The sequence below is a fragment of the Physella acuta genome, unplaced genomic scaffold (assembly GCF_028476545.2).
Source record: "Physella acuta isolate Inbredline_101_S28 unplaced genomic scaffold, ASM2847654v3 ptg000106l, whole genome shotgun sequence".
Classification (NCBI taxonomy): Eukaryota; Metazoa; Mollusca; class Gastropoda; family Physidae; genus Physella; species Physella acuta.
In genome coordinates, this window is record NW_026731626.1 from 23,588 (window position 1) to 48,341 (window position 24,754).

General features: G+C 38.2%; 1 protein-coding gene across 1 annotated transcript in view; it reads right to left on the minus strand.

Moving 5' to 3' along the window:
- The window catches only part of LOC131933274 (protein Wnt-4-like), a 34,066-nt gene extending 19,715 nt beyond the window's left edge, over positions 1 to 14,351 (minus strand). Inside the window, exon 1 of the mRNA XM_059290066.1 lies at positions 14,188 to 14,351. Within this exon, the coding sequence (XP_059146049.1) occupies positions 14,188 to 14,273 (86 nt within the window). The 5' untranslated portion in view covers positions 14,274 to 14,351. The remainder of the gene's footprint in view (positions 1 to 14,187) is intronic.
- Positions 14,352 to 24,754: the final 10,403 nt, after the last annotated feature.

Here is a 24,754-nt window from a genome sequence, read left to right on the forward strand (position 1 = left end):
TTGTTTTATAAATTCCTGTATTGTGTCGAATTAACTGACGACGAACGCGCGCGCACACACACACACACACACATACACACACACACATATATATATATATGCGGTTAATTAGAGATAGGGGTTTAAGGTGTTATCACTCATTTTGCGATAGTGCTACCTGCAGAAAAATGTGATTTGTTTCATCATATCTGGTCAGTCTTTTGTGTTCGTCTGTCTGGGAAAAAGCACTTGCTCGATTCGATGGATATGACAGACTGTTATTGCTCTTAGACTGTCGGGTTTAGTTTTGTACCATACTCAAGATAGTATAGTCATTATAATACATGGTGAAATTGTTGACGGTGTCAAAGTCTTTAATCTCACGAAAGCAATTAGTGCTGGTCAGATGATTACAGTTTTAATTAGATATTTACACCTCTTTCTAAATGTGAGATATTATTTTTTAAAATACAAATGTCCCTTATATTTTGTTAATAATTTATATTCGGTCAATTAGTCGTTTTCTTAATGCTTGTCTACATCATCGATATCGATCTACTTCAGTTGACACTGGGAAGTTGGTCAGTGCTTGACTTAAACTGAAACTAAATATATGAACGATGAGTTGTTTTCGTTAAACATCGTCAGTTTTTTGCGTAAATGTTCTGCAATGGTGCCATGAACATTGGTAACTAATCTTGAAGTTAATCATGAGTCTAGATATAAGTTGATTAAATGTTTAGTTACCTATTAGAAAAACAAATAGGATGGTATATTGCTGATGTGCTGTACACTTTGATGTTTGTATGTCAGGTAGGTGAAAAGTGTGACTTATATGTTCAAACTAATTAAAGGAAAAAAAAGTATTTACATGCTCACCTCCAGTAGTGTATATACGGAGGTGGGGGGTGGTATATCATGAAAAACGAAACCTTGTTTTAGGTAGGTAGTTTGTTCACACTTCTCAAATATTCAGGTGCTTGTTTGTAGGTAGATTCCTCACCCCCCCCCGACCATTTACATTCATTCAGTGTAGGAACGTAGGAGAAAAAGAAACGGTTGGGGGGGGGGGGGTGAAGGATTTGGGAGGGGTGTCACCTTAGTATTGGAACAAACGAGAAACTATTTGTAATCAGTCAAACATGGAGGATGGATTTACGGGGGGGGGGGGGGGGTTGAGATTGATTTAAGGCCAAGTCAGGCATACATATCAGATTATGGTGAAACTTTATCAACAGACATGCATCAATGACTAGGGTTATGGAATCCTGAGATTTGTTAAAGATGGCTCTAGACTAAAGTCTGTAGACTTTAAATACTAGAGGGAAAATACTAGAGGGAAAATACTAGAGGGAAAATACTAGAGGGAAAACTGGACATTAGACCAACTGATTGATCCGGTGAGCTGGGTTTAGGAATGTTATTACAAATCTTACAGTTAACACGAGCATAATTAAGATATTCTACCCGCGGGAAACGACGTATAGTTAGAGATAGTAATAGCTGTGAGTTTAAATTAAAACCACTGTTACAGTCGAGTTGAATCTTGGCTCAAATCAGTAGTACAACCTTGACTCCACCCAGCTCATATGGGTACCTAACTCACTTTAAAGAAACGAAGGTGGCTGGGAATAGTGCTAACCACATTATCACCTTGTATGACGAGGTTATTTAAACAGATCCGCTCTACTTCATCTGCCCTATGTGTTTTGAGCGAAATCGGCAAATGATTATTATAATTGTTACATCACCAGTTTTATATTAGACAATAGCTTGCAAAGACACAGTAAACTGCCAAAATAGCTATCTTAAGTTTGATATAAAGAGAATATCTTAGGTAAACTTTAGGAACGAAAACAACGAAGTCTAGAAGAAATGACCGCGCTTGTTACTATTAGATCTGTCAAAAGGTCTGACAGGTTTGGTCGTGGGCATGGGCTTCTAATCTAATAAGACATATGGGCTTGTAAATACAAATATAGTACTAGTTCATTTTAATTCAAAAGTAATTTTATTCTTTGGGATCTGACAGTCAATAGGGAAGGTGAAGTAGAGCTCATGTGTTTCTGTGGCTATTAGATATGAAGATAGAATGGCCAGTCGACTTTATAATGTATAATTGGCAATTGATATTTTATAATAAATATCACAATATTTTTGTACAAGGTTTATAGAAATATTTTACAATAGAGTTTACAAGTTATTATCTTATTTTCTTATATTTGTGCGGATTTACTAAAATGTTTTATATTTATATATATATATATATATATATATATATATATATATATATATATATATATATATATATATATATATATATATATATATAGCTATTTACTTATTTTTCTTATATGTAAATATTTATAAATAATATTTACATTGTGAGCTATACAGGTTCGAGTTGAGTAAAAATTGTAATTGCTAATTACTGAGATGAACACCCCGGTCCCACGTAGACCTCAGGTGAATTTCCTCGTATATCTACCTGCCTGCCAATACATACCTGCCTGCCAATATCTACCTGCCTGCCAATACCTGCCAATATCTACCTGCCTGCCTGCCAAAATCTACCTGCCTGCCAATATCTACCTGCCTGCCTGCCAATATCTACCTGCCTGTCTGCCAATATCTACCTGCCTGCCAATATCTACCTGCCTGCCAATATCTACCTGCCTGCCATTATCTACCTGCCTGCCAATATCTACCTGCCTGCCAATATCTACCTGCCTGCCAATATCTACCTGCCTGCCAATATCTACCTGCCTGCCAATATCTACCTGCCTGCCAATATCTACCTGCCTGCCAATATCTACCTGCCTGCCAATATCTACCCGCCTGCCAATATCTACCTGCCTGCCAATATCTACCTGCCTGCCAATATCTACCTGCCTTCCAATATCCACCTGCCTGCCAATATCTACCTGCCTGCCAATATCTACCTGCCTGCCAATATCTACCTGCCTGCCAATATCTACCTGCCTGCCAGTATCTACCTGTCTAGCCGTGTCCGTCAGCGCTAGACTCAGGAACAGATTTCACGCCTTTGATTACCTCCTCATCACGTGACAGGGCGAGAGAACGGGTTTTACCGGAAATAAATGTTTCGACCCGCTGGTGTAGGTACTGGTCTATGGGAGGGTGGGGGGGGGGGGGAATCTAAACAAATTATAGGAGACTGTGCGTGGAGGTGTGAGTGTGAGTGTGTGTGTGAGGAGATGTGTGTGTGTGGAGATGTGTAGAGGTGTGTGTGAAGGGGGTGTTTGTGTTTGTGTATTTGTGTGTGTGTGTGTGCGTGTAGGTGTGAGTGTATGTGAGCAGATGTGTGTGTGTGTGTGGAGATGTGTAGAGGTGTGTGTAGAGGGGTGTTAGTGTGTGTGTGGAGGCGTGTGGAGGTGTGTGTGTGTGTGTTTGTGTGTGTGTGTGAGTGTGAGTGTGTGTGTGTGTGTATGAGAAAGAAAGGAAGGGGTTCGTGACTGATTGGTCGACTCATGTTTTACGGTGTGGCAATGAAAAGTTACACAAACTAAGAAACAATATGGAATGAATGGCGGATAATAAATCATATATAGCCTACATGGAATTTTACTTCAGAATTATATTTAACAAAAAAAAAATACAACAAATTAGCATGATCATAAAGAGATTTAATCGGACTCTAAAGAGAATCTATTTATACACCAAAAAAAACACCAGACTTAGACGTGGTTGTAAGAAGATTACAAGATTATAAATAACCTCTAAAGAGTTTTTGATAAGACGATTATTTAATAAAAAAAAAACTGAAAAAGAATGTAAGAAGACTAGAAATATTCCATGAATTTTGCAACACAGTTAAGATTATGAGTAGATTTTCAATAATTTGTTAAATTAGTATGAATACTATACCAAAAACTAGAAACTATTTCCATTACACAATGTCTATAATAGACAAAAACACGACAACACATACACAGACTAGTCTAAAAGAATGAAAAAGATAATTCGCCTATATTAAAATCATAACTGACTTCAACCAAGCACTTGAAGAATTATAATACAACTATTTTAAGACAACGATGCTGTTATAAAATAATAAATAATCACCTCGATTTTTACATAACGAAAAAGGATCCTGAATATAACAAAAATGTGTTTTGTTTATTTTTTTTAATTTAAAATTTTTGTTTTCATAATATCGCTAATTAAGAGTTAATACCCGTGTTCTGTTACATACCTGTTTCATAAATGCACCAATGAAATTAAGCTCCCCCACCCCATCCCCCCATCCACTAAATACAGCTGTTAGCTGTGAGGATCGAGCTGATAATTTAATAATTAGCTTCCGTTGTTAAAGTTTTTTTGTCTAATTAGGTAATGATCATCTTAATTATTTCCACTGTATGAGACAAATTAAAATTAAATTTCTCACACTTAATTGGTAAATGTATAGGGATAGTATGAGATAATAGGATGCAATGTGAAGATGTACTACTTAACCACATATGTGTGTAGGCCCATAATTTTGGGATATATATATATATATATATATATATATATATATATATATATATATATATGTGTGTGTGTATGTATGTGTGTGTATGTTTATCTCTGTATCAGACACATATTAATCTTTTATATCCAACTCATATCAATCATATCTCATATTTCTAGACTCCATATTTCTATATCCCACTCTCATCAATAATTTTTTTCTAAATACATGTTTGAACAATTACATTTAACTAGATAGAAATACAACAATCACATTTAACTAGATAGAGCATACAACAATCACATATCACTAGACAGAGTAATTAACAATCAAACATCTCTTATTTACCCTACATATGTTTACTACCGATTCCTGCTGTTCTTACATTTTCACGAATTTCCTACATCGATACCGCGAAATGAAATCAGGAATTTCGATTACATTTTTTTCCCTCAACACCGTGATTATTGCTGTAGATATAGCACGTCGTTTTTTTTATCGCTGTGTTCTGGAATGTTCTTGACATTCCCGTGTGTCAATTCATTGATGGAGGGGAAACAGTGGGGAGCCGAAACATGAGGGTGTGTTTATTAGAACATTGCTGGTTTGGGGTTCAAATTACATGCAGCTTAAACCCGAGGTTTACCCTTGGTTAACCGAGGTTTACCCGAGGTAAAGCCGTGTTGACATTAGTAAACTTTATGTTACAGGGGGAATGGATTAAGTAGCGACTACAATGTGTATTTGTTTCAACACTTTTTAAAAGGCGGGTCAAGTTTAATGACGGTAGTTCATTAAGTCGATTAGTGGCCTGAAGATTATGTAACAGACAGTGGCGTCACTAGTTTGGGGTGTCGCACCCCCCCTGCCCTCCCATACCGAATAACGTACAATGCGGCTAATCAAGTATAGAGCTTTAAAACTGTGTCAAAATATCAGGATAATTCAGAGGTTAATGTTGCGTTGAATTAAATCAGTCTTTCTAGTTACATTATCATGGTAAGTTAGACTTTAATGCTGTACTACACTAAAGCAGACTTTCTAATTAAACTATCAGGATCAACCAGATTTCAATGCTTCAAGACATTAAAGCAGACTTTGTAATTACATTAACATGATATACCAAATGTCAATGCTGTATTGAATTTAAAGTAAACTTTTTAATTACAATTAGAGAATATTTGTTTTGGTGTAAATCTCTTGGATTGTGTCACCACTTTCGATGGTGTCACACCGTGTTAGTCACCTTTGGACAGAATCACCCCAAAACATGGTGTCACCCTGTGCAGTTGTAAACTTAGATGCCCCCCCCCCCCCCCTCAATTTGCGACTTTACTGGAACTATCAGTTAGAATTTTCCTTTGGTATGCACTTTCTTGAAAATGTGTAGATTAATACAGGCATAGAAGCCAGGAGAAATTGAATGTATTTAGCAAAGCTGGACAAGTTGTTGTAGTCAGGTGAATGTTGATGCTGGTGTAGCAGTCAGTTAGTGCTGATGCTGGTGTAGCAGTCAGTTAGTGCTGATGCTGGTGTAGCAGTCAGTTAGTGTTGATGTTGGTGTAGCAGTCAGTTAGTGTTGATGCTGGTGTAGCAGTCAGTTAGTGCTGATGTTGGTGTAGTAGCCAGTTAGTGCTGATGTTGGTGTAGTAGCCAGTTAGTGCTGATGGTGGTGTAGTAGTCAGTTAGTGTTGATGTTGGTGTAGCAGCCAGTTAGTGCTAATACTAATCGAGTGGCGGATGTGTGGTAAGGGTTAGTGCTAGTGCAATAGCTGGACAAGGGCTGGTGTTAAAGCTACGGTTAACCCTAGTATTAGAGACATGGTTGTTACTAGTGTTAGGGTTAGGTTAATTAATGAGTCTAATTATGTTGGAACCATTATTGGAAGTATTTATCTGATTTTATGATCATTTAATCACAAAGAAAGAGATATACATAAACTGTATCCGAAATTTAAAATATGTATCGAATAGGATAGTGATGATTATAAAGGTGTGGCTTGTTTCGTTGTAACACATAAGATATTAGGAATGTGATTCTTAAGAAATGTAGTTAACTTTAAAGAAACCTAACAATGTCTGGATAAAATTGTATACAACAATCACCATCTAAATATCCCATCCTTATTTTTCCACTAGAAGCCCCCACACACCTCATGCCCACGGTTTAAAAATAAATAGCCCAGCCCTCCAAAACCCTTTACACTCGTGCATATTCGAGCCCTCGAGAGCATCTCAGAAACCTCTCGACTTTCATGTAAATATTCTTTCATCTACCCCTTGCCTCTATTCCATCTCTAGAGCTCGTTCTTGTAGCTCAATGGCAGCGGCCTGAACATGGCGGGTAACCCAGTCTTACCTGGGACTTACCATACAGATATATATATATATATATATATATATATATATATATATATATATATATATATATATATATATATATATATATATATATATATATATATATATTACATATATATACATATGTATACATGCATATATATATGAATGTAAATATGCCGATATATATGTGCTTGTATATATATATATATATATATATATATATATATATATATATATACATGTGTATATATGCATCTAAATATACATACATATGTATGTGTGTGTTTACGTACGTGTATTCACTCGAGTATGACTAAGCACTATGTTTTAATTATATTTTCTTGTTTCTGTATGTGACTTCGTGTGTGAGTGTGTCTGTGAGTGTGTGTGTTACAGAGAGTGTGTGTGTGAGTGTGTGCGCGTGTACGAGAGAGACGAAGATATCCAAAGTACTGTATAGATAGTTTTACACATGTTTGAAGGGTGGAAGGATTGGAGTACTTTGTATTGAGTTAGGATTTAAGATAGCAAGAGTAGCTTCCGGTCGCTTCAAGTGGAACCAACCCCCTCCCAAAAAAGTAAATAAACAAATTTTCAAGTGGGTAACTGATCTACAGTGTGGTAAATAATGCTGATGTTTGCATGTAAGATCTACGGTGTGGTAAATAATGTTGATGTTTGCATGTAAGATGCACAGTGTTGTAAATGATGCCGATGTTTGCTGGTTCTAGATATTCTATGATGTAAATGTCTAAATGTGTATAATGTAAATCTGTGCAGTTATTGTTAGGATGTCTGTTTTAATTCCTGTTATTGCATGGTGTTATACATTTTCGACTTAGCAAACTTCATTTTAAAATAGGTTGTGTTTGATTAACATCGCGTCTTATAGTTCGTTGTTGCTTTGTAGCGTGTAGCTATTTAGTGGGTTGCTACCCACAGTGTAGCCATTTAGTGGGCAGCTACTTAGTGGGTAAGCTATTTAGTGAATAGATATTTCGTGGGTAGCGATTTAGTAGATAGCTATTTAGTGGGTAGCTATTTAGTGGGTAGCTATTTAGTTGGTAGCTATTTAGTGGGTAGCTATTTTGCTGGTAAAGATTTGTTTCTACAGGTGCTTTGAGTGAAAGACATTTACTCTGTAATTTTTTGCAAAATGAATTATTTGTGCCTGTTAACAATTATGTACACAAGATGTACTTGTGTCCACATTTTGTACATCAAAATATATAATTGTAAATATCACGTAAACCATGTATACACGAATAACGAAATGCTAACATACGAACAACAATATTTACGTTGTAAGCCTGATATTATGTACGCTATGCATGTGATGTACACAGTTTTAGAAACGATGAAGAAAAAAATTTAGGAGATGCTAGAGCAGAAGAAACTTGTGTGAAAAGTTTAAAAACAGTTGACTGACTGCAAGAGAGATCAAGGTTGCTGAATGGAGAGTTAATGACCTGGGGTGGCTCTTGATGAGAAAACAGGGCGGGGCAGGGGAGGTGTGTGGAAGGTGAGGGTGATCTTATTCTACAGAAATGCTGCTTTAAAATTCAGTGTAACACTTATCCCTACACAACATATACCTACACACAACACACCTCGTTACACACCACTACTACCTACACAACACCCACCTACACAATACCTGCTTACACAACACATACCTACACAACACCTAACTACACAAAATATTCCTACACACCACTACCCCATACACACCACACCACCCCATACACCACTACCCCTACACACCACTACCCCATACACACCACACCACCCCAGAAACCACTAACCCTACACACCACACCTCCCTATACAACACTACTATCTACACAAAACACCTCCCTACACACCACTACCCCATACACACCACACCACACCAGACACCACTAACCCTACACACCACACCTCCCTATACAACACTACTATCTACACAAAACACCTCCCTGCACACCACTACCACTTACACAAAACACCTCTCTACCCATCACACCTACCAAGACACCACTACCCCCTACCCCCAACTACTTCCTATTCAACTTACAACAACACTGATATATCTTAAGGAAAATATGTTACATGATATGCTTTAAAAACAGGTAAGTGTTTTATCTCTTGAACAATTCTTGTTTCTGTGTCGTAATACATTTTTTCGACCAGGGCTTAGAGATATCACACTGTAGGATTATAACTTTAAGATGTATTTTCTTGGGCTACACATTTTAAGACATATGTTATCAAACGTATTATGATTATGTTAAACTTGAAGAAATGTTTAAGTGCCTAATTTTTTTTTTAGTTATATCGTATTTTTTTTCGTAAATGGCCATTTGTTGAATACATTGAATGGCAGTGTGTAGTAATGGCCAAAGCAAAGTCGTTGCTTCAGTATAACGATACTTCATACAGAATCATAACGATACTGCATACAGAATCATAACGATACTTCATACAGAATCATAACGATACTTCATACAGAATCATAACGATACTGCATACAGAATCATAACGATACTTCATACAGAATCATAACGATACTTCATACAGAATCATAACGACACTGCATACAGAACATAACGATACTGCATACAGAATCATAACGATACTGCATACAGAATCGAGCTTACACTATGTCGCCATAGCCGTAAAATATGACATTACCGCCTTAAACTTATGCCGTAAACTATAACGTAAGTCTTAAATTTCTGAGATAGACTGATAGGACTAGGACATGGGTATTGATAGGACTAGGACATGGGTATTGATAGGACTAGGACATGGGTATTGATAGGACATGGGTATTGATTGGACTAGGACATGGGTATTGATAGGACTAGGACATGGGTATTGATAGGACATGGGTATTGATTGGACTAGGACATGGGTATTGATTGGACTAGGACATGGGTATTGATAGGACTAGGACATGGGTATTGATAGGACTAGGACATGGGTATTGATAGGACTAGGACATGGGTATTGATAGGACTAGGACATGGTATTGATAGGACTAGGACATGGGTATTGATAGGACTAGGACATGGGTATTGATAGGACTAGGACATGGGTATTGATAGGACTAGGACATGGGTATTGATAGGACTAGGACATGGGTATTGATAGGACTAGGACATGGGTATTGATAGGACTAGGACATAGGTATTGATAGGACTAGGACATAGGTATTGATAGGACTAGGACATAGGTATTGATAGGACTAGGACATGGGTATTGATAGGACTAGGACATGGGTATTGATAGGACTAGGACATAGGTATTGATAGGACTAGGACATGGGTATTAATAGGACTAGGACATGGGTATTGATAGGACTAGGACATGGGTATTGATAGGACTAGGACATGGGTATTGATAGGACTAGGACATGGGTATTGATAGGACTAGGACATGGGTATTGATAGGACTAGGACATGGGTATTGATAGGACTAGGACATGGGTATTGATAGGACTAGGACATAGGTATTGATAGGACTAGGACATAGGTATTGATAGGACTAGGACATGGGTATTGATAGGACTAGGACATGGGTATTGATAGGACTAGGACATAGGTATTGATAGGACTAGGACATAGGTATTGATAGGACTAGGACATGGGTATTGATAGGACTAGGACATAGGTATTGATAGGACTAGGACATGGGTATTGATAGGACTAGGACATAGGTATTGATAGGACTAGGACATGGGTATTGATAGGACTAGGACATGGGTATTGATAGGACTAGGACATAGGTATTGATGGGACTAGGACATAGGTATTGATAGGACTAGGACATGGGTATTGATAGGACTAGGACATGGGTATTGATAGGACTAGGACATAGGTATTGATAGGACTAGGACATGGGTATTGATAGGACTAGGACATGGGTATTGATAGGACTAGGACATAGGTATTGATAGGACTAGGACATGGGTATTGATAGGACTAGGACATAGGTATTGATAGGACTAGGACATGGGTATTTATAGGACTAGGACATGGGTATTGACAACTTAAAAAACACACTATATATGTATGTGGGCGTTGTCATTGCGTTCAAGTTAAAATGGGCCTGTCGTATATGAGCAAACGGCTGTCACAGTTTGTTTCATTGAACTAGTAGCTGACACATTTTAAATAAAAAAATTTACAGAACTGCGTTTGTTGATTATTCGAAATCACAAACTTTGTGCTTTAGACTTGTAATATTGATCCCCCCATTGTAATAACAATAAACAGCAGATTTTCTTCCAGACATCGATTCAGGGGGTGTCTTCTCCCCCCCCCCCCCCCGAAGAAAGTCTACCCCCTCCCCCATGAAGAAAGTCTACCCCCCCCCCCCAACGAAATGGAATGGAAATGTAATTTATATATACTTTTACGAGTGTCCGCTCCCCCTCCCCGAATATATCAAGTGCCCCCCCCCCCCCACCGAGTGAAAAAATTCTGAAAGAAACACTGATTAACAGCAATTATAAATAATTGTTCTCAACTAAAACGACATGTTAATGGGCTTTTTAAATACCCTCAAAACAAAAATGGAATGATCTAAAAAAAAAATGTCATTTTCTATTCTTAAGTTTTTATTTATTCTTTTAAATTTTAATTTTAATTTTCAAAACTGCAACACTTTTTTCCCCCCAGATTTGTCTCACCGCAAACCGACCCACGTGACCCAACGGTAAACAACGGACCCTCCCTGACAAAGCCTCGTTTGTTGAACTCCAGACGGAAGTCGGGTTACGGCCCCTGATGTTGACTCAACACTGACAGGCCGCTCGAATGGTTGTTTGTTTGGGAGAGGGTTGTGTACCGGCCGTCCGCTCATCCGCACTAAGACCACTCGCTCCGGACACCTCGAGTCCCATTGTGACCGGCTCTGATTAGTATCATAGGTTTTCAAATATTGGCCGTTTCAGTCTCGATTGGGATAATTGTTTCCGTCAACACAGTCAGCGTCGCGGGTTGTTTGATAAATATTGGGTTTATGGACTCTTTATAACAATATGTATAGTACGGGATCTTGTTTTTAAAACATAAATATGACACGTAAAATAGTAAATTAATGATGTCTCGTATATATATATATATATATATATATATATATATATATATATATATATATATGTGTGTGTGTGTGTGTGTGTGTAGAGAGAATATTCACATAACCTATATAAACATAAGAGACATGGAGAAAGAGAGAGAGAGAGAGAAAGGAGAGTAGATAGACAATGCTTTTTGAATATCCAGCTAGGCTTGAATTTTATGTTATTGTATATTTTTATTTTTAATCCTAAACTTAAATAAAATGTACAGATCCTTTTATTTTATTTTTTATCTCAGAAGAAGCAGCGATCGTGTGAGGTATTTAAACTTTATGTTCTACGAAAACAATGCAGGTACCTTTCTTAAATCAGACGTAAAGAACCCTTCTAATATTAAAATAATACTATTAGCTACAGGAATGTCAACAATTTATCGAGGTGTCTGTGATGGGAACCACCAATAACAACAGTTCAAGCAAGAGTAAACAAGCTTTGAATTGATGGATGAATGGATGGATGAATGGATGGATGAATTGATGGATGGATTGATGGATGGACGGACGGCAATGTTTATTTTTTTTCCAAACGTTCAATGTTATTGTTTGGTCATTTTGTGAATTTATTTTGTGTTGTGTTTTTGTAATCAAACGCACGTGAAAAGCCTCGGAATGTTGAGTTATTTTAAATTAATTTTTTCTATTAAATTTTATTATAGGCCTACTAAACTTTGTTTTTTTATTTATGTGTAAACAAATGTCTTTTGCTTCTTCACAGCAGCTGAAAATACTAAATTCTAAGAGAAATAGCTATTCAGTATGTTTTGGAAGAGTCTCAATCATGCTTTAATTCAAAATACAAAAACTTTGATAGACAAACATTTACATTGAATAGGAGAGAAATGTTGGCACACAATTTGTTTTATTTTTGTATTGGAATTTTAAACTCGTCTTGTGTTTATTTAACATCTACAGCCAGACAAGTATGTAGATTTTTCTACTAGATCTATGTTAAGTCTTTGTGCTACCTCAGTATGTACCATGTGCTACTATGTTAAGTCTTGGTGCTACCTCAGTATGTACCATGTGCTACTATGTTAAGTCTTGGTGCTACCTCAGTATGTACCATGTGCTACTATGTTAAGTCTTGGTGCTACCTCAGTATGTACCATGTGCTACTATGTTAATTTTAAGTCTTTGTGCTACCTCAGTATGTACCAAGTGCTACTATGTTAAGTCTTGGTGCTACCTCAGTATGTACCATGTGCTACTATGTTAATGTTAAGTCTTTGTGCTACCTCAGTATGTACCAAGTGCTACTATGTTAATGTTAAGTCTTGGTGCTACCTCAGTATGTACCAAGTGCTACTATGTTAATGTTAAGTCTTGGTGCTACCTCAGTATGTACCATGTGCTACTAAGTTAATTTTAAGTCTTTGTGCTACCTCAGTATGTACCAAGTGCTACTATGTTAATGTTAAGTCTTGGTGCTACCTCAGTATGTACCATGTGCTACTATGTTAAGTCTTGGTGCTACCTCAGTATGTACCATGTGCTACTATGTTAAGTCTTTGTGCTACCTCAGTATGTACCATGTGCAACATTTTAAGCATTAGTGCTATATCAGTATGTACTAAGTGCTACTAAGTTATTTTTTTGGTACTAAATCAGTATGTCTCAAATGCTATTATGTTATGTTTGGTGCAAATGTAATATGAAGCAAGTGCTACTATGTTATGTTTGGTGCTAATGCAATATGTACCAGTAATATTATGTGAAGCCTTAGTGCAAACTTTATAGCAACAAAAAATGTTTTATAAAACTTGCAGCCTAAGAGGTTTTCTCTACTATAATATTATTCCTATAATGTACTAATACATAAATACATCATTTTATAGTGTCACTGTAGGTAGAATCCGGGTTGGGGGTACCTAGAACAAAACTACTATGAGGGGTGGTGGTCTGTGAGAGTGTTATAATCACGAAATGAGGGGAGAGTGGATATAGATATCCAGTTTTTGTGTTATATGATGTGTGCGATATGTGCATGTTCCCAGATGTAGATCTATATTCTAATTTGTTTACATAGTAGCTGTAAAGCTGTTGACTATTTACCTTTTGTCTAACATTTCTAGCTCCCCTCCCCTATTCCCCATTACACACCTTAATCAATGTAACAAGTTGTTTCAAGTGGAAGGTTAAGTAGTAGGCAAATTACTTTAAGCTTAGTTGAATAACTTAGTAATAAACAATATTAAACCAAAAATTTAGGTAAATAAAAACAATTAATCTATTTTATTAATAAAAAAAGAAAATTTGGTACTTACATCCACCGTACTCCGTCCACAGAGAGCAAAGAAATATAAAATATGACAAGTCCGTATGCTATACAAATCCAATGGGACCGCTTCATAGCTGATAACGTTTCTACCGAATCTTGCTAAGTGGTCGTCTATATCAAATTTAAAAATAGTAACACGGTATTTCCTTTTTTTTTAATCCACTTGAATTGACTTGAATTAAAATCTCACAACAAAACTCCAACAGAAATAGTTGATTACTAAATTATTATTATTTTTTTTTTTTGGGAAATTTTGGCCGAATTTTTATAACATTTTGGCTATAGTGTGACGACACATCTCAAATTAGTTTCCACGTTCAAGTCGACTGTGTGTGCGCGTTACATGGGCCTGTGAGCGTCCCCCAGCGGCCTGACGACCACCGACTCCTCTCCCATCCACGGGCACCGTCTACACAGGAAGCTGCCCATTCTCAACGCCGATTGGCTGACCGCGGTGAAAGCGATCCCGTCACGGTTCGCTCGCTGCCCCCCTATAAAAAAAAAACCGCCGTCAAATCAAGCGGAACAAACGGTTTAATCCAGGTAAAGAGGAACAAAGCAGTCCCCGCCTACCTGCCTGTTGGGTGGGGATTGTTCTGAACTGGTCATAAAAATGGCAGAAACGAAAAGTAACTGCCTTTTTCGTATTATTTTTTTTTTCTTTTAAATAAAAAAAAAATACCCTCAGTATCTTGTTGCTGTGGTTACTAGCCAAAATCAACAGACACGAAGAAAGAAAATTCTTCCTCAGACTACACCGTAGTGCAGGAATGTTCGAGAGCGTTTCATCACCGTGACTCGCCCCTCGCGTGTTGCTTTTCAATTACAAAATCCGAAACTTTTTTTTTTTTTCAACACGCGTCCTAACTGTATCCGTCCTATTGGAGATGTTGTGGTGGTTGGCGTACTGTTTCAACCTGCTGAAGAAAATCAGGACAATTAGATCAGTTTACTATAGCGCTGAAGGTTAAGTTTGAAACAAATCAAGACTGTTGGATCACTTTACCATAATTATGTAGATCTAAAGTAAAGTTCCGGACCTGGTGGATCTATGTCTCAGGTGGAGTAGAGTTCACCTGTTTCTGTAACCTCGACCTCTGAAGGGATAGTGTGGTGAGCACTATGCCCAGCCGTCTTTACTCGCTTTAACGTAAGGGAGGTACCCATCAGAGCTGAGTGGAATTAGGGACGCGAACTCGAGACTTTCAGGTTAGCAGTCGAAGGCTCTACCATTCGACCAGGCCCTCCCATTTCGTAGGTGTAACAAGTAGCGAATGAAAACAATTGTACCGAGTCGCTAAATTAAGCTAGGTACAACTCAAACAAAACGATTAGATCAATTTACATCAATTTTACAGAATTAGCGATTTTGCTTTTTACAACACCGAAACTTAACGTGGTAATTATACTGAAGTATTCTATAGCCGTTATAACTAAAACAATAACTATAACAATAACATGGCACCTTATTGTATAAATGTTATAACTAAAACAATAACTATAACAATATCATGGCTCCTGTGTATCACCTACCAGCGCTGACTGTTGTTATACCTTACAAAACGAATACACGGTTTACTTATATTTTTTCTTACAACAGTCGGTAGCCGAGTTATCTTTCTTCCATTACGATACAGTCCATACCTCGGCATAGGACCCTAATCGTTTCATCTCCCTACCCCCACACCCCCTCCTATCTTTTGTAATTGTTGTAACGTTACCAGGGAAACAAAGTGGTGGAAGTTTGCTAAAATTCCAAGAACTAGTTAATTTGTTGACGTATGGACGATTTCTCATTACTGTAAAAACAAATGAAAGTGTGTGGCATTTGTAAGAAACACAACAAATCCAATGTTTAAACACACACAAATTTAAAGAACACATAAAGTTATACCTTTTAATGAATAATAAAAAAAGAAAAAAAAAACAGGAAAAAAAACCCAGAAAAAAACCCAGATAAAAACAAAACCAAAAGCTTGCTCTCGCTGTAACTCTTATCATGACTGAGCCTTAACCTGAATCCAACCTACAAATTATAACATACACAATCCAACTCTAGGCTAACACACCGTTACCCTCCCATTAACGATAAACTAAACTCAATCTTAACAAACATGATTCTACCCTAGATTAACAAGCGTAGCCAAATTTATCCATCTTCTATACGTTAAGGCGGAACGGAGTGGCCTAGCGTTAGAGCGTTAGGTCCAAAAAGGGAACTTCACTTACTACGATAAGGTCAACACACAAACAGTAAACACCGTATCCAAATCATACACACTGAGCAAAACCTCATGTTAAAAAATAAAAGCTAAACATAGCATAATCTTTTCCAATCTTTTCCAAATAGCAAACTAAATCAGTATTGAACATAAGTACTAAGTAGCCTACTTTTTTTTCAAACCTCCACCAAAGATCAAAATATGTGAAACTATTTCATCCCAAGTTATATTTTTCCAACAAGTTATGAAAGTTAATAAACAAATCACCAATATTTTAACTCCTACAGTAGTTTAGAACTGGGAATATCTAGACGCACGAGGTTAATAAAAAACACCTATATTTTAACTACTACAGTAGTCTAGAACTGCAACTATCAGGACGAAGGAACGTGTAAAACACACATTGAAGCGACGGTATGTGTTGCGATACCTTACTGCTAGTCATGGTTTATTTTCATGCCAAACTTACATCGAATAACTTCTCACAATTTTTTTTTCTCAGTAACCAAACGTTGTCGCATCGCTCAATGCATTTTTTTTTAAAACCCGCATGTCTAAGTCGTCTGCTCCGTTTTACCGTCCGTCTAGTTTTTCCCGGCACGCGCAACGTACACCGACGCTGCTCACCCGACTGTCAATCAATTTCTATTCTTGTTGTTACATCTGTTTGTCTCATACAGACATACACGCACACATATACACGCGCAGACACACACACACACACACACACAAACCTGAGGTGATGGCACAATGTTTTTGTTTTATTTTTTTCTTAATTTTTTTTTCTTCATCTTTTCTCCAATTTTTTTCTTCACCCCTCCCCCCTACCACCAACACCCACGCCATTCACCCACCTCTTCCACCCCGGCTCAGCCACCTCTTTCAGCACCGCTGGGATATCTCCCCCCCCCCCTCCCTGTTTTACCTGAGGTTTCCGGGGTGTGACAAAGTTGAACAAACTACCCGACACTTCATCCTCGTTGACCAGAGCTATCAGTCTCCACGGTAGCTCAAGTTTATTTTTTTTTGGAAGGTTTATTTTCTTTTTTTTTTTAGAATTCGTTAGTTATTATTAAAGGAAAACAAAAAACGTAGACTAAAACTTTTTATGGAAAATTTAAATGAAGATATAATATAGTAACCAGCCAAATTCCAAAGTTGCATTTTTTGTTTTCATGAAATTTAGCTTCACATTTCCGTTAAGTGGGTACATTATTTAGCCTGCGTTTCTCGCTCCTCATAAAACATCAGAGAATTTGGTAAGTTATAAAGAGTTCAAGTTAGGCATCGGCGTTAGGGTTTGGTTGAATTAACAGATACTTGGGTCCCTTACGGCAAACATTCAGAAACTAATTCAGACAGAAAGTATTAGAGGGGAGGATATCAAGGTCAAAGCGACCTCCGTCAACGGCACAAATTGTGGTTTTGGTAGTCTCAAGAATAAAAGTTGTGTTTACTGTTGTCATGTCAGTTAAGGAATGTGCATGACATGTAACAGCACGTCAATACACGTGAAATACGAAAGCCATAACCTTAACCCTAAACCAGATACTCTTAACCTTAGAACTAACCCGCATGTTGTAAGTCTCTAAACAGCTCCAAACCTAACTATAAAGATTTGGTTGGCTGCTCGTGTTATACGTACATCTGAATATAATGAATCAATTAGCTGCTAAAGCATTGATAATCTATTGATCTCAAAGTAAACAAAAAATCACGAAGAATAAATGCAAAAAAAAAAAAAAAAAAAAAAAAACTTAAACATAAGTTTAAACATATGCAACACCCAAGAAGTAACAGGTTAGAAAGACAACACTCAAAACGTCAAGTTAAAAAATGAATAGCCGAATCAAATTGAAAATCTTCCGAACCTTTTTAAAAAATGAACTAAATCAGCATTGAGGTCTTTTACAAAGTAGGCCTACGCCTTTTTTAGAAAAAACAAGTTAATTAAAAAAAGTCTAGTGACATTTATGCGCAATTTCCTTATGTTATCTAAAAATAGCTCTGACGTATATTGCTGGGGTGCGTTCAAGCTAGAAGAACGATCAATTTGTGGGTGTTTATGTAATTTTAAAATTTGTGACCGAACGAGAGGATATTTTTGAAAACTTTCTTCGGCAATATTGTTCTAAATTATGGCAGGAATCGATTGGTACATGTTTCAAGTCGCTAAGTGGTTTGGTTGCCGAGATATGGGCCAAAAACTGCATTTTTTTCGAGGTTTTTTGGCTTTTCCGGGAAATACATGAAAGAAACCCGGAATTTTTTTGGCCTATGCTCATTCTCGTAATTTGCTTAACATAATTGCTTTTGGAACTAGTCATCGGTATTGCTTCGTTGAGGAGGAGATACGACTTAAAGCCCGGACACACATTCATCCATACATTCATTCATCCATCCATTCCCAGAAATGACGAGTTAATAAACGCAATTCTCCAGAATGAAAATTGCGCTAAAAAAAGTAAAAAAAAAACCGTGAGATTTGATCTCATCTAAATTCTATTCTTCCAACGCTTTATATGAGTTACATTTTTAAAATGTGTACTTTAACAATTACAACATACCTTAGAAACGTCACTAGCTGATACATTATAATGATGATATTGTGTTATTTCACGGTAGTGTTGGTTTATTATCAATCCAGGCTTACACCGAATAACACCTCACAGTATTTTAGGAGGTCAGCATATCACCCCCCCCCCCCCCCATCCTCAACCCCAGTGTAATTTTCTATTGTCGAGTTGTAGGATTATGACGTACGCATAACTAATTTTAGCAAAAATTTCAATAATTAATCAACACAATTAACCTAATTGGGAGTCTAGTCCGACGTAATACCATACAGCAACAGCCTCACCTCCCCCCCCCCCGGGCCCTAAGTCTGTGTTGAGGCAACATCAACTGTCATCATTTCCCCGTAGGCTATCTGGGTTCGTCATTGTCAGACCCAACTCCCCCCTCCCCCTCTTACCCTCCCCTGCTCCCGACCCCGTTACCGAAGAAAAATGTTTTGATTTGCAATCAAAACATTGAGTGAGTGTTAGCGTGGGAGTGTGTGTTGGGGGGGGGGGGGTGCTGATGGTGTTTGGGACAGGGATGCGAGTGGGGAGGGGGGGGGGGGAAGTGCTGGGTGATACTAATGGTGATTGGGGCAGGGGAGTTTTCTTTCCTGGTGAATATTTATTTCCCCTACAAAAATATTTACAAATGTGAATGTCTGGAATATAGTCTATACACAGTATTCGGTTTTTTTGTGTGGAGGTTGTTTGGGGGAGGGGGGGGGTGAGACAACCAACATTCCCTCTAAGGAACAAAAGCTCTAGTGTAACGTGTATTTTGTGTGTGCGGTGCTCTGAAGTACTCACACACGTATTTTACAAAATGACAGCGCGGCAAGTTTTCAACGACTGCGCGACCGCGCGATTGCGCAGCTTAGAGGGAACAGCGGAGACACCACGTTTCGCAAAACAAAAGTTGGTACCAACAAGACATCTGCATCCTCTATACTTTACATACGGGTCTTTGCGAACGGAAGCACTGAGCATGTTTTACAGGACTGATCTTGAGACCGACTGAGGTGGTCTAAACTCTGGTCTCACTACACAACACTCAGAGAAAAAAATGCTGTTGATGTTTATGGTGCAGTTCATGTGTGATGTTGTATGAACTGACATTATATTACCGAAGAAGATGATTCATTCAGATTCATTCAGATTTATTCAGATTCATTCGACAAGCATCATGTCGCCTATGGTTTAAAGCTCTGATATAAGATTCATTGAGCGTCTTCTCATACCATATTATTTTACTTCAAATTCACTCTAAAAACCATATTACATTGCTTATACTCAATTAGCATCTCCGACTAGTATCATGTAATGACAAACCCTGTTATAATTAATTACCAACGGTATTACTATCTTTATAACACGATATGCTTATCTAAACACCTTGTTGTCATTTATAATGTGTTGATATATAAACAATAGCTGGCTCAATTAATTAAATAATTTAACAGTTAATTAGATCCAATTAACTATACTTTATTAACGTCAATTTAAAAAATTATAATTATGTGTTTTTTGTTCTTTCAAAGTGGATGTAGGGAAGGGGGGGGGGGGAGGGGGTAAAGATTCAAATTGTTCTAGCGAACTTGCGTTTATTTCAAGATGTGAGAATTTTATAAAGGAGACAGCCGATGGTTTACTTATGTACAGGAGGTGGCCAATGGCCAAACTATGTGTAAAGGCCACCAGTCGCCAGATATGTATTAGGGGCCGAGATTTTCCATCATCGCCTGTAGTGGCCCCACATCATCACATCGTCACCACCACCACCACCAGCAACGTTACGTGCCGGTCGATGTTGACTTTACTTCTCCGTGAAATAACAATCTGCTTGTTCAGCAATTAATCAAATGAGCCGATTGCCTAATGATAGACTTGTAGAAAATAAAGGGAACAAATCAACGACCCACGGTTACAGGGTAACATGTACTCATGTTTTGATCCAATATATGACAACTGGGGGGGGGGGGGGGGCAGTAGCGTAGCGAGGGGGGGGACATATGTCCCCGGGCGCCGAACTTAGGGGGCGCCAAAATGGGTTGGAAAAATAAATTGACAGGTTGAGGGGGGGGGGTGCAAATCGAAATCTCGAGGGGGGGGGGGTGCAAATCGAAAAGTTTGTCCCCGGGCGCCGGGAAGGGTCGCTACGTCTCTGCTCTGGGGGGGGGGGGGGTGATTTATGTTTCTTTCCTACAGGAATGAGGCCTATGAAACACAAGGAAATAAAAGTTCAGGCGAAACTGTTATCCAGCATTTGTCTTGAACAATCAGACATGACAAATGCGATAAAGGCTTAACATTAACATTGGTACAAGTATAGAGTCATAGATGAGGTAATAAATGTTGAATATTAGAAATGTTTTATGCCTAACGGTCAGGCAAGTGGTCAAAGGCCTAACATTTGTTCAATGCCAGATGCCTAGTGCCAGATGCCTAGTGCCAGATGCCTAACGTCAGTTAACCAATGACATAAGCCTAACATTAGCAGGGTTTAAAGCTTAACAATCATACGAAGAGTGTCCAAAGCCTTATCAATATAGACCAAACATTTAAACTCGTATCCATCAAATCTACATCAGTTATCCCTGTAATTCTACATCCCTGTGTCTAGACTAGCCTTAACCACCCGAGTAAGTTATGACAACTAAAACAAAGTCAAAAAAAATATCACCCTTTAGAAGGCGTCCCGTGGTTCTCTAGGCCTTCCACTAACTAAGTAGCTAAGTATGTGCCAAATTCCACCCCTGATAGTAGTATCGTAAAAGCCAAGCTCTCTAGCTGCCAATTCAGTAATCGAATCTCTTTTATGAATCGCACCCTCACAAAGCCTGTCAGAGCAGCATCAATAAAAACATTTCCATTCTTCCTGTCTACGTCACGGACGATAACTCTTAACACCCAATTGTTACTCACCTAAGTTGTCTTCCCTTGTCTGACGATTCGGATGCTTTGAATCAAGGGGAATTACCGCTAATACAAGCCGCGGGGCCATTCCGTGGGTTGGGTGGATCTTTGGCATAATTACCCAAAGTTCAAATCTGCGATGGATGAGCAGGTTGGGGGAGGGGGGGGGGGGGTGGAGGTGAACTGTAAGGCGATGTTTAACTAACAGCGTAACTGGTACGGGGGAAACGTAATGCAGGAGAAGTTGATACGACGCGACGTAATGCAGAAGCTGAAACGACGTAATTTCAGAAGATGAAATGACTTAATACGACACGACGTACTGCAGATGTTGATACGACATTACGTAATGTAGAAGTTGATACGACACGAGGTAATACAGAAGTTGATATGACACGACATAATGCAGAAGTTTATACGACACGGCGTAATGTAGTAGTTGATACGACACGAATTGAGGCAAGATTTGATACGACACGACGAAATAAAGCTACAACAACACGACGTAATGTAGTAGTTGATACGATACGAATTGAGGCAAGATTTGATACGACACGATGTAATACGGAAATTACAACAACACGACTTAATGTAGATGTTGCAAAGAGACAGAAAAATGGGTTGGTCTAAAAGTGAAGTAAATCGTCTCCCCTGAATGTAAAATTTGGGTACTGAGACTTTACTTGCTGTAAGAATTTAGTGGAAGTCATTTCGTCTGAGGTACTGTGAGAACACAGCTAAGTAAATGGAGTCTTTTTGTTTGAGTAAGATGTCATCCCAGTAACAGGTCGGCTTACTGTGTACTGTTCACAATACATGGGAGGGGAGGGTGTGGTGTGTCGAAGAGGGGCGGTGTCACAGTGTGTTAAGTAACATGACATCTTTGTGAAAAGTACTGACTACTAGACATGTTGAAGGACTTTGGTAGGGAGATTAGAGGGGGGGGGGGACGTTACCTGAGATAAATGACGTCACCGTGAATTGTTTCTTTTTAAAGTAGACCAAATCAAGACTAGCAGGTATGTGATGGCAGACACAGCTGACGTCATAAGGGCCGACCTGTGCTGATGACGGAAAAAGCTGACGTCATAAGGGCCGACCGGGCGCCGTATTCACCAGTAACATCTTCAACAACATGAGATAGGAGGTGAGGTTAAGAGGCGGCTGGGGGGGGGGGGGGAGGGGGGTGATGGGCGAGACGGCAGTGGAGGTAGTTGAAGTAGGTGTTGACAGCTGGTACACTCAAGAGGTCAAAGGTTGTTTTTCATGTCTGGCATGAAGTTCAACAAAAAATGTTTCAATTTAATTAAATCTTTCAGACTACTTGAGAAAATAGATGGGGTGGGGGTGGGGGGGGGGGAATGGTTGGAAGTATGGTTAAAACAGGTGCAGCAGAGTACATGTATGGGGTAGAGAAGGGTGAGGCGGATGGGGGAGGGGAAAATAGTAAAAAACAACTTCATCAACGAGGGGCAATAGTTTGTCAGTCAATATCAAATAGTTGTAGGTTGGATATATATATATATATATATATATATATATATATATATATATATATATATATATATATATATATATATGATTCAAAATAAGTAAAGTCTCGAAACAAAAAAAAACATTTAGGAGTAAAACAAGTTTTTTTTTCAGTGTACTTGAATGAAGAATGTCAAACAAGCTGTAGACATAAGGCTAAAATATGATGTTGTCAAGATAAACTCGCTGTCTATCTCCACGGCTTCTGTTCTCTCCGTTGCTACTTTTTGACGGAGTACCGCTACTCACACGATGCACGGATCGCTATCACTCACGTCCATCTCACCCACGGGCACAATCCTAGTATTCACAAAGCACACGATATAATACCCGACTCTGTTTGACGCATGACTTACGGAAGACAGTAAGAAAAAAAATTGTTACATTGAGTTACGAGGATGGGTAGGGTTACAAATCGAGTCTGGACGCCGGTTCGGAGCTAACAGGTGGTCCGTCTAGAAGAATCTGTTGGTTCTATTCTTCTGTGTCTGTCTCGCGGGAGTCTGCTTTCTGTCAGCAAGACATTGGGTAAACAATGGGGGATGAGCGAGTTTCCTAGGGAATTAGATCAGTTAAATTATGGTTTTTTTGGGACTTATACCAGTTAGATTTATGTATTATGATTTGCGTTTCACTATGAAATCCATAGACTAAAATTGTTGAAATTAAGTGTTAATGTGGATTTAGATAAGGTGAAATTATGATTGCATTTGCACGTAGGTAAAAGTATGGCTTCGTTTTGACTACCACTAGACTACCTCCAATATTGTAAGTTGTTTCTTCATTGTAATATTAGACCACTTTATATATATATATATATATATATATATATATATATATATATATATATATATATATATATATATATATATATATATATATATATATATATATATGTATATAAAGAGCGAGAGATATGGGGAGACACAGACGTGAAAGAAGGACGGAACGATAGTGAGGTGGGGGCGGCTACTTGTATATCAAATGCACCGTTTTTTTTCTTTTCCCGAAGATAAATTGTTATTTGGCTGTCAGTACATCCGTGTCTAGTCGTGCAGTCCGCCGTCTGCCACACTGGAACCGTTTGTTAGGATGCAGACGTTTCAACTACTTATCAAAAAACCACTTGGGGCAGACGGGAGAGTCTGAGACTGGTCGCGGCCCTAGACCAAACAAGGGACTGGAGTAAGGTGTTTACAGTAGTGTGACTGAAGTAAGCTGTTTACAGTAGTGGGACTGAAGTAAGGGGTTTACAGTAGTGGGACTGGGCCAAGACCAAACAAGGGACTGAAGTAAGCTGTTTACAGTAGTGGGACTGAAATAA